Below are 12360 nucleotides of genomic sequence, written 5' to 3'. Positions count from 1 at the left end.
AGAGATTCCACCCAGTATAACGGTACAGTAGTACATCTTTACCTCTACCTTTCTTCTTCTTTCCTATCAATTATTGTAGCTCAATATCTCCTTTATTCTACTTTCTCCTCATCTTAAATATCCAAGTGTCAAAAAACAAATACTATGTAAACTGCATTGATACCACTTGTAATGCAGTATATCAAGAATAAATGAAACTTGAAATTATACCAAGACCCCCTACTGTCATTGCTAATAATACTGATGCTGCTGCCTGCCTTGTTATTACTAATTCTTCTCTCTGTATATTACTGAAAAACATGACTGTAGAAGTAGCCACAAGAGTCTGGTGGGTTTTTTTTTGTTTTGTTTTTTGGAGACTAGGGATGGTCAGCCAGAAAATTTTCATTGCCCATCATTTTCTGTACCATTTATGGAAATTACATTGCATTAGTGATTTCTATTCCGCTTGTGCCTTGCGGTTCTAAGCGGATTACAAGTTAGAAGACTGGACATTTCCAGGAGTGTTACAGTACATAGAATCAAGAATGTATCATGTTACAATTGTTAGTCTGGACAATTCCAGTAGAATTGAAAAGAAAAGAGTAGATATATAATAGGTTATTGTGATGAATAGAAATAATAGTCGGGATACAGTAGTGAGTTGTACAATGTTGAGGTGTTGCTGTGGTGGTGGTGGTGTTCATGAGAGTATTTTCTAGTGCTATAGTGAGGTTAAGATGATGGGAAGTGTTTTTTGAAGAAATTCTATTTTTTTTTTTTTTAGGTTTTCTTGGGCTATTTTGTCTTATGTTATCAATAGTGTACTCTCTTTTGCAAAGAGGATGCATGGTTTCCTGTTTAGTGCATACCTGCACCCATACTCAGGAAAGAGTGTACACTCTTTGCAAAAGAGTATGAACTATTATCGGCAAACAAACAACTATGTTGCAACCGACAGTTCATCCCTGTTAGAGGCTGCAGTGCCAGCAGTTGCCAGAAGGTGTGTTTTTCCAGACAGCCATTGACCAAGTAGTATTATAATAGATAATGTTTGCAATATCTTACACAGCTAAATAAATCTCTTTAGAAGCAGTGTTTTTCCAGCCCTGTATTTTTAAGAAAAGAAAAATCCCATGTGTTTTTTTTCCCCACCAAGCATATTTTACCCTTTGCAATCCTGAGATAGGCTGGTAGCGGTTTAACGGGTTAAGTCTGCAGTTCAAATCTTGCAGATTTTCCTCCCAGTTCTGTGCTAATTTGATGAAGAATCTCACCCTAATTAAATATTCAAATTAGGAACAAGTGTCAGTATGGCTTCCCATTGCTTGGAATGATGATTAATTGTATTCAAAACTCCAGTGGCCGCTATAATCTGAAACAAACTGTTGTTCTTGATTAGCTCTGCAATAGACTTGCCATTTTTATGTTTTGAATTTTAACCAAGTAATTGATTTGCCATATGCTACAGTACTGCACATAGTTTAAAGATATGTGTTTAGGAACTTTGGGAGTTGGTAATTTGTGACTTTCTAAGTTTTCGCTGGCAATTTGCTGTACAGGCTAGCACTTTCTGTGGCTAAGTAGGCGAATGCACTTTAATGTTAACCTGACCAAATGTTTTCCTTTGCCAGTTCCTGAAAGCTGAAAATTAATTGGAGAACACAGAGCTTCCTTACTTTACTTTACTCTGTTTAATTCATGCTGAGGTGATGAGTGGCTTAATGGTAGAGCTGCTGCCTCAGCACCCTGAGGTTGTGAGTTTGAATTCCAACACTGCTCCTTGTGACCCTGGGCAAGTCACTTAATCCTCCATTGCCTCAGGTACAAAATAAGTACTTATATATATGTAAACCGCTTTGACAGTGTAACCACCAAAAAGTAGTATACAAGTCCCCTTTCCCCCTGTAGCGCTATCTGTAAAGCAGCTTACAAATTCCACAGTTTTTTTATGTTAATTACTGTTCTGTTTGCTATGCTAGCCTAAACAACTACATTTTTTTTCTTTGTTGAATGTCAGGTAATTTCTTTCCTTCTGTGAAATTCTTAAGTCTTTTAAATTCAGAGAGTAGGCCCACAAGATGCCAGTTTTCACTGCCTGCTGATATGTTTATATCTTATTTGATCCAGTAGAACCTCTCATGTATGTTGCTGTGAGGAATCCAGTGAGTGTTCTTTCTGAAGTATGTGGTAATAAAATATAACACCATGGTACCATGTAACTTCATTGAATGTTCCATAGTCTTTGTACTTTTTCAAAGAGTAAAAAATTGATTCACATTTACCTGTTCTGCTCCTACTCAGGTGACCAGAATTGCACACAATATTCATACACTAGTGTTTTAGCCTGTTACATTCGTTACAGTAATGGATGCTAGAATAGCCCCACCTATACGCTGACCTCACCCATGCCCTGCCTCTACCATGCCTGGGCCCTGCCTCCCACTGATCCCAGTCCCACCACCTCACCTTTCACCATTTCCTTAGTCCTCTGTACCCTTTTGGTCCTCATAGATCCTCCATTGCATTTATCACCTGACAGGGCCTTTGCTTCGTGTGGGTCTGGCCTCATGGACCATCATTACTTATCCAAGGTGGCAGCAGTGGTCCTGACGTACCAACCCCTCCTCCCTCAGTGCCCCCAAAGCAGAAGCGGTCCTACCATTTCCATCTCTCCCTTTCCCCCTTTCACACCCTCTACCATCTCGCTCTGACCCTGTTTCATCCGTTTTGCCATCTTACTTTCCGTCCTTCCCCAAAGCCATCTCTCTCTCTCCTGCCCCCTCCATCCTTCCTGAAGTCTATCTATACCTATCCCCTACCATCTCGCCCTATCTCTCTTGTAGCCCCTCTGTCCTTCTCATCCATCTGTCTCTCTTTCTCTCTCCTTTCCTCACTTGAGTCCAACATCTCTCCCTTCCCTGAATCCAGCATCTCCTGTCTCTGCAGAGCTCTCATTGCTCCTCCTTGTCCTCCTCCAACCAGGCTTCGGCCATCTACATTGGCTCCGGGCTTACAGTGTCGCGGAGGGAGGGTGATGTGGAAACCGCCGCAGGCTCCTTCTTGCGATGGGGATAATAAAACCCTTAGCGTGCATGCGCACTTGAAACTCCATGCGTCTGTGCAGGCTCCTACTGCGCATGCGGAGGCACAAAACACGGACGCACAAAGTTTCAAGTGCGCATGCGCGCTAAGGGTTTTATTATAGCGGATTGTTGTGTTCCTTTACTATGCATTATGGGTAACAGATTCTGCAGGGTTTTTTTTTGTTTGTTTTAGGAAGCCTGGCTATATATGAGAAATACTGAACTGTAAAGGTTTTCTGCTAAAGTGACTCTGTGAAACAGTTCTTAGAATTTGGCTCACTGGCTAAATAATTTTTTTTTCTCCCTTTTTCCTCTTTCTTGCTGTTCAGTCTTGTGAGAAATATTGGTATTTTTTTAAAAGCTCTTGGGCTGTGTAATATGGATAGACGCGTTGTTCTTTCATGACAGAATATGCCCTTGTCGTAGAAGCCCACATCTTCATTAGATGTGGCTGCACTCTCTGTAAGATTGACACTAACCTTTTGAAAAATGCAGACAATCCTCAGAAAAAAAACAAAACAAAAAAAGGAGATTTAAATTAATAAGGAAAACCAATCCCATCAAAGCAAGCAAATTAGTCAGGCAGACCATCTCTAAAAGAAAGAAAATATGATATCCATTTGGCATTTATGCAGATTTTTTCCCCGACTTTTGTTTGTGATCACACTAATGGATCACAATGACCTTTCAAGATGGGTACTTTCTCGAGCTGGGAAACTGGATTTCAAATCAAAACTCAGGAGGCTTCTAGACAAGTCTGGTTTTGAGAAAATAAGCAAGGTAGTCCAATTTTGAGGCTAAATAAGTTTTTAGCACTTCTGATTACCTAAATCAAATCATATCTGATCTTATGAATAGAATTTCAATAGTGTTGGGACATGGCATTGGTTCTGAACTCAGATCTTTGGGGGGGGGGTCCCTTCCTGGTCAGCCTGATTTTTAAGCGTCCTTAATGAAGATGCATGTTCTACCTCTTTTGTTGCTATTATATGGATTTTTGCCAGGCATCTATGACCTGGATTGGCCACTGTTAGAAACAGTATAAGGCCACTGATCTGACCTAGTATCGTGTTCCTATGTAATCTGCTGGTTAGAGCATTACAATAATGGAGCTTGAGCTTAGAAAGGAAATAATTTTGGATTGAGTTTGTCTTTCTCAGTAGTAGTTTGAGGCAAATTATTTTCAGGAATAGAAGGTATTTTCCCTTCCCAGGGAAATTTATAATGTAAGTTTGTATTTGAAGTAATGGAAGGTTAAGTGATTTCTCCAAGATCAGAAGGAGCTTTCCTGTTTCTTGGCCTGCTGCATTGTTAGATGACTCTTCTCTTCCTAATCCATTAAAATATTAAGCCCTTTGAGGATAAGGAAATATCTATTATATCTAAATGGAATTTGCCTCAAATAATTATGATGGTACCTCAAAGCATTTATTTAAACCAGTGGTCTCAAACTCAAACCCTTTGCGGGCCACATTTTGGATTTGTAGGTACTTGGAGGGCCTCAGAAAAATAGTTAATGTCTTATTAAAGAAATGACAATTTTGCATGACGTAAAACTCTTTATAGTTTAAAAATCTTTCCTTTTAGCTAAGTCTTAATAATAATATTGTAATTTATAGCTAAAGAGACTTATGATCAAGAAACTGTTTTATTTTACTTTTGTGATTATAATAAACATACCGAGGGCCTCAAAATAGTACCTGGCGGGCTGCGAGTTTGGGACCACTGATTTAAACCATCACTAAGGTATGAGCTAAACCCAAATAGTTGTCTTTGTGAGTTCTGACATCATTTGTGTGCATAGAAAACTCATGAATATCAATACAGCTATGAAACCTGTATTGATAAAATAGCTGGCCTGGGAATCAGATCTACGTTTCCTGATATCAGTGATTCTCTAGGACAGTCATGGGGCATTTATGTCTCTTTCCCTTATTTTAGGCGCTCTTGCTTAGAAACTGAGAAGGGTAGCTCGAGCCCTAGTGAGGCTGTCCTTCTGGTCAACTACCACCGTCATCAGCTTTAAAAAAAATAAAAACCCCAAACCGGACTTCATTTTTCAGTGCTTGCCATATAACTCATTTTTCTTCACATGGTTTAAAATTCAGGTCAGTATATGTAAGTATTTATTGAGCAGCAGAATTCATAACATTTTGCTGCATTTACCCTTTCACATGGAATGTTCCTAGAGAAAATTTGGGATGATTGTTTAGAAGAGTATCAATGTGAGAACAGTCAGATTGCAAATCCTGGCAAGCTGCCTCTCTCCTGCCAGCCTGCAAGGTTGTCATTTTATATAGAACTCTCCGGGGTTCTGCCACCTGACTGTTTGCTGAAATACTTCTGCCACAAAGGCTCTATGCACTACTGAATGGCAAGATGGTGGCCCCCACTCCCACCCCCCAAGAGGTTTGAGCAACCAAGGAGAGAGACATATTTAAGGTGAACCTAGAAACAAACAAAACCATGCATATGGTATGTAATCACGTTTTAGGTATCCACACATCACTCAAAGGAGCACAAGTTGGCTACAATGAGATCCAGATTGTGTTTCATTGCTGTGTATGGTGGTACATGTGCCAGCTTAGAGCAGTTGCTTTTTAGGAGTGGAGCAGAGGCGTTGCATGTCTGTGGCTAGAATACAGACCAATCTTCCACTGCACCAGGTACTTTAGACAGCTTGTGAGCCCACCGGGACAGATCGGGAAAATGCTTGAAGTACCTATATGTAAACCACTTTGAGTGTGGTTGTAAAACTACATAAAGGTGGTATACAAGTCCTAATCCCTTTCCATTTCCCCTTTCCCTATGAAAACCTGAAAAGGGAAACACACAAGTAACCTTAGCTAAACTATGTAGCCTCTTTGTGTTCACACAAGCTTTTGGGCAGCAAATTTTCAGCCGTATCATAGTCTTGTTTGGCCTGAAACGTGCAGACAGCTCTAGATGAAGAAAGGTCAGTAGGCATTAAATCATTTTGTAAAATAATCAACTTTTTAAAAAGAGAATATGGGATCTACTGATGGTTTTTGATTAGGAGTCAGTAGAACCAGATGTTTGGAAAGGGCTTCAAGAGTTTTCTCTTTGTCTCCAGGTGGAATTTCAGACTCTAATTGTAAATTTGATAGAGAGGTGACTAAATCTTCAACATTAGTGGCTTCAGTGGCACTTTAAGAACATAAGAATTGCCGCTGCTGGGTCAGACCAGTGATCCATCGTGCCCAGCAGTCCACTCCCCCGGGGGCCCCCAGGTCAAAGACCAGTGCCCTACCTGCATACATTCCGATTCAGCAGAAACTTGTCTAACTTTGTCTTGAATCCCTGGAGGGTGTTTTCCCCTATAACAGCCTCCGAAAGTACGTTCCAATTCTCCACCACCCTCTGGGTGAAGAACTTCCTTACGTTTGTACGTAATCTATCCCCTTTTAACTTTAGAGTGTGCCCTCTCGTTCTCCCTACCTTGGATAAGGTGAACAACCTGTCTTTATCTAATAAGTCTATTCCCTTTAGTATCTTGAATTTTTCTATCATGTTCCCTCTCAGTCTCCTATTTTCAAGGGAGAAGAGGCCCAGTTTCTCTAATCTCTCGCTGTACGGCAACTTCTCCAGCCCCTTAACCATTTTAGTTGCTCTTCTCTGGACCCTTTCGAGTAGTACTGTGTCCTTCTTCATGTACGGTGACCAGTACTAGACGCAGTATTCCAGGTGAGGGCTTACCATGGCCCGGTACAACAGCATGATAACCTTCTTCAATCTGTTCGTGATCCCCTTCTTAATCATTCCTAGCATTCTGTTTGCCCTTTTCGCCGCCGCCGCTGCACATTGTGCGAACGGCTTCATCGACTTGTCGACCAGTACTCCCAAGTCTCTTTCCAAGTACTGCCCCGGACATCCTGTATTTGTGTGTAAGATTTTTGTTACTGATATGCATCACCTTACACTTATCCATGTTGAACCTCATTTGCCATGTCACGGCCCATTTCTCAAGCGTGTTTATGTCACGTTGCAGATCTTCACAATCCTCTTGCATCACTACTCTGAATAACTTCGTTTCGTCCGCAAATTTAATCACCTCACTTATACCAATTTCCATATCGTTTATAAATATGTTGAAGAGCACGGGTCCAAACACCGAACCCTGAGGCACTCCACTGGTGACGCTTTTCCAGTCCGAGTATTGTCCATTTACCCCCACTTTCTGTTTCCTATCTGCCAGCCAGTCTTTAATCCACATGAGAACAGTGTTCCCCCAGTTGTTCGCGGTTGGCGGTTCGCGGTCCCGGTCATTCGTGGTATTTTCTGACTGCGAACCGCCGACAAGGAGAGGGCAGCGGGAGAGGCAGGGGAAAGCAGCCGGAGCGCTGCGAGTGCAGGAAATCACTCGCGGTTCGCTCCGACCGCCTCTTCATGCATGAAGTCGGGCCTTATCCAATCAGGAGCTGCTTTGACACGCAACCATATTAGCGGGTTTTCGAGATTCGCAGGGGTTCCTGAAACGGAACCCCCGTGAATCTCGGGGGAGCATTGTATTTCACCCTCGATTCCATGTGGATTTTGAAAATGTTCTTTAAAAACAGAAAAATAATTTATGGGTTTTAAGATCCAGATATTCCCAGATGTTTCCCAGGATACACAGAAGCGAAGATGTCAGTTTTTGCTTTTGAAACCGAGTTACTCTCATTGGTGGAACTTTATATTTGAGATACCCATGCAAATGTATAGTGAGATATCAATCTTTGAAATATGTTTTCTTTGAACCTTCTCACCTAACTGCTTTTCGGTCTACAAAGCGCCTTTAATGTGTATGAAGTTTAGAGCTCTTAGAATGGAATTATACTTGTATCCAGGCGCTAGATGAAAAATTGTGTTTTATTATTGATGATTCTATAATTGCCTTAAATATTCTACTCTGTGTAATTTTGGATCCAAATGGTAGACTTGAGAAAGTTTAGTCTATTATATTTTCTTGCCTTTTTTTCTTATTTCCTTTTTTAATTTGAATCTAGATTATATCATTCTTTTCTGTACAAGTGTTTTGCTTGATATGATTATGAAATATGATAAAGAAATCTTGAAAACCTGACAAGGTTGTGGCCTTTGAGGACTGAGGTTGCCCATCCCTGTTTTAGGGTATACACATTCAGGTCTTCAAGCCTCTTCTCATGTATCTTTCTGCACAAACTTTTTGTTGCCTTCCTTTGACTTCCTGAAGTCTTTTTAAGCCCTTAAAGCAAGGTGCAGCCTCACAGTAGTAACATCCCAGCTCATTCTCTCTCTTAAATGTACATTTAAATAAATGAGTCTTCAAGTCTTTCTTAAAATTACCAGCTGCTTTTTATTCCTCAGTGTACCAAGGACCATATTCCATCACTGTGGCTCTTCAACAGAAAAAAGATCTATCTTGGTGATGTCTTTCTCATAAATATACACTTGGTACACATAATGCTATCCTCCTGTAAGCATCATGTTTTCCTTGGGGTCTCCTGACTGTCTGATAATTGCTTAGCACAAAGCCTTTCAACACCTTGAATACCAACTTAAGAAACTTGTACTGCATGTGGATGTTATCTATCAACTGTAAACCCGAAAGCAACCAGACTCTCAGATCACAGAAGAGCTCCTTAGGTACCATCAGATCCATTCCAAATGAGGGAAGGAATCCCTTTCACCTGATTAGATAATCCCTCCTAGATTTAGCAGCAATTTCAATTGCATTCTGTGGAGCCAGTGACATGGCATCCATTTACTCCCACAGTGCCAGGTGTACCCAGTCCAAACCCTGAGGTACCAGACTAGACACACGTCATCAGCATACACAGAAAGGTGAAGTCCTGCCTAATGTACAAGTGTCTAAACAGACAGACAGAAGGTACAGGTTGAACAAAGAGAGCAGAAGATGCATTCCCTACTCATCATTTGAGTACTGCCCCTCAAATATTATTGTCACAAAGGAGAAAAAAAAAATCCAGCGAGTCTGCAGTGAGTGTTGAGCCACAAAACTAAAAAAGAACTGATGTACTTGATGCAGGAACTTTATTTAAGTCAATAAAACGTTGTATCAAAAAGTGGTCCACTTGTAGCCTAAAGAAACGAGGACCCAACATAGTCCGTGCTTTGATTAACACATCTTCCTCAGGGGTTGTGTCAAAGTATTTCTGTTGATTAACAATGTGGAGGACAGCAACATAAAAACAGATTCTTAAAAATAACAAAGTCTGTATGAACACCGGAATAATTCCATGTAGGGGTGCACTTCCGAACTGAGCTGATGACAAAATCACCCACCTTAGGGAAGACATTGCACTGACAGTGCTTGGTTCAATGTGTCAAACTCTGCAGGAATATATCCAAAATACTCAAGACAGCTTGTTGACCATTATCCAGCATATGATGTATTTTATCTAGTAGGGCCCCAATAATATTTCATTGTTATGTAAGTGGCAGAAACTTGTCTGTTTATCATTCAGCACATTTCTTAGATCATTTTTATTTCCAGCAGATTTTTTCCGGAATTAATTCTAATGAAAATATTGCTTATTAGTTTTAGATGTTTGTTATGAATTCATGTGGGCAAAGTTGACACCACCTCGATTTATAATATGTGTGTGTGTGTGTGTATATGTATGTATGTATATATATATATATATGTATATATATACATATATATAAACAGATAGATAGAGAGAGAGAGAGAGATGCACACATATATAGAGAGCGAGAGATACACACACACATATATATATATAGATAGATAAAATATGTTCATATGTATACTTTTTTTTCTTCTTGAGGAATTTACTTTGAAATCCCTTTGAAATGCATAATTTCTATTTTTAATTTTATTTTTTGTGTAGGCATATCTCACTAACTCTCCCTGCTAGCTTTCGAGGTAGAAATACCACCCGACCTGATTTTGAACACCAGCATTCAAATTTGTACACCATATCTGGTAAGTTGAACTTCCTGAATTCTGTTTATAAAGAAAAGTACTGAGAATTTAAGATATGGCTTTTTTTCCCACAGGCAAAAATTCTGTTTTACCAGAGCTTTTATTATTTTCCCCCCTCTGTATGAGGGCAGTTGAATGTACATGCTTAATGCCCATGCTTTTAATTGTGGACAGGGTGACATTCTGGGGCTGAGGACTGGGTGGAGCAAGCAGCATTAACAATTTTTTTTTGTTGTTACATAATTTTGGAGCCCTTTTACTAACCAGTTGCATTCTAATGTAGCAAAACTGGCCTAACACAGGATACACTAGTTTTTCCATTTATGCATACTAATTGCATGGTAGGTTGTTTTTGTTTTTTTTAATAAACTAGTTGAAGAATGGGTGTGGATGTGCTATTCAAATAACACAAGCTATTGTCAGTGCGCTAACAGAATAATGTAAGAGGATTGTGAAAAATTGCAAGAGGACCTTGTGAGTCTGGAAGACTGGGCATCAAAATGGCAGATGATGTCTAATGTGAGCAAGTGCAAAGTGATGCATGTGGGAAAGAGGAGCTCAAACTATAGCTACCTGATTCTGGGTTCTATATTAGGAATCACTACCCAGGAAAAGGATCTAGGTTTCATTGTTGAGGATACTTCGAGACCCATCAGCTCAGTATGCAGCAGCAACAGCTAAGAAAGCAAATAGAATGCTAGGAATTATCAGGAAAGGAATGGAAAACAAAGATGAAAATGTTATAATGCCCTTGTATCGCTGTATGGTAGGGGTAGGCAATTCTGGTCCTTGAGAGCCACAGGCAGATCAGGTTTTCAGGATATCCACAATAAATATGCATGAGATAGATTTACATCTCACGGAAGCAGTGCATGCAAATCCATCTCATATACAGTATATTCATTGCAGATATCCTGAAAACCTGATCTGCCGTTGGCTCTCGAGGACTAGAATTGCCTACCCCTGCTCTATGTTACGGCTGCAACTTGAATACTGTGTGCAGTTTTGGTCGCCGTATCTCAAAAAAGATATAGTGGAATTAGAAAAGGTACAGAGAAGGGCAATGGAAATGATGAAAAGGTTTGGGATAACTTCCCTATGAGGAGAAGCTAAAGCGGCTAGGGCTCTTCAGCTTGGAGAGGAGATAGCTCAGGGGTGATATGATAGAGGTCTATAAAATACTGAGTGGAGTGCAAAATGTAGATGTGAATCGCTTTCCAAAAATACCAGGACCAGGGGCATGTGATGAAGTTACTAAGTAGTAGACTTAAAACAAACCAGAGAAAATATTTCTTCACACAATGTGTAATTAAACTCTGGAATTTGTTGCCAGAGAACGTGCTGAAATCAGTTATCTTAGTGGGGTTTAAAAAAGGCTTGGATAATTTCCTAAAAGAGAAGTCTGCAGGCCATTATTGAGATGGCGTGGGGAAATCCACTGCTTATTCCTAGGATAAGCAGCATAAAATCTGTTTTATTACTTGGGATCTGGGTTGTCCACTGTTGGAAACAGGATACTGGGCTTGATGGACCTTCGGTCTGTCCCAGTATGGCAGTTCTTATGTTGTTAATAACACACGAGCCCTTACTGCCCCCCAAATAAGAGGTGATAGTGCTCCCTCGTTAGCATTACCACACAGGCCAAAAAATATATTAGAAAAGGGCTTAATGTGCAGAAAAGACCCATGTAAGAACATGCCAAGCCAATTTCTTATCACAGCTTTGCCCACAGAGAGCACAGGTAAAAATCTCAGTAGGTAATGCTTCGTTAGGGTAAAGATTACTCATGGGGTTTGCAGGATAACAGCCACACTGATTTCTAAACTTCTGCTCCGGCAGCAAAGTTCAAGGACAAAGCTTGGAGGTGTGTGTTTGTTTTGTTTTGGGTTTTTTTTAATTTGAAAAAAATGAGACCTATAAACTAGACTTTACTCTTTCTGTACTGATTTGCTTCTGTTCTTTAAAGCAGAGAACACAAGTATAGTCATAAGATTTCAATAAACCACTTGGAGATTCCAGCTACATTTTAGAATACATGTTTAGTATATAGCACTGCACATGTCTAGTAGTGCTATAGAAATGATTAGTAGTAGTAGTAGTAGTTGATGAATACTTGTCAATGAGATTCTACAGATGGACATATTTATAATGGAGTACTTAAGTGCCTTAGCAAGTGATTAAGAGGGCTCTACGTGTAGGCGTTGCATGGACGTGTTTCTGACTTACATGCATAACACATAGAAGTTATGCATGTTGCATGTGCACGTAGGCATCCCCATTTATGCCTGCCATTGACCTGGTATAAATGGTCATGCCTAAATTTAGGTGCACAAATTGGTAGATGGG

General features: G+C 40.1%; 1 protein-coding gene across 7 annotated transcripts in view; it reads left to right on the top strand.

The window, feature by feature from the left end:
* The window catches only part of MVB12B (multivesicular body subunit 12B), a 305040-nt gene that overhangs the window by 162643 nt on the left and 130037 nt on the right, over positions 1-12360 (top strand). For all 7 annotated transcript variants that reach the window (XR_004540855.1, XR_004540854.1, XR_004540857.1 and 4 more), the window contains exon 7: positions 9920-10014. Coding sequence is in view for 3 of the 7 variants with exons in the window: in XM_033960795.1 (XP_033816686.1) it covers positions 9920-10014 (95 nt within the window). In the remaining 4 variants the exon portion in view is untranslated. The remainder of the gene's footprint in view (positions 1-9919; positions 10015-12360) is intronic.

The sequence above is a fragment of the Geotrypetes seraphini genome, chromosome 10, assembly GCF_902459505.1.
Source record: "Geotrypetes seraphini chromosome 10, aGeoSer1.1, whole genome shotgun sequence".
Taxonomy (NCBI): domain Eukaryota; kingdom Metazoa; phylum Chordata; class Amphibia; order Gymnophiona; family Dermophiidae; genus Geotrypetes; species Geotrypetes seraphini.
Note: the sequence above shows the minus strand (reverse complement) of the source record. Positions and strands in the feature narration are given on the sequence as shown.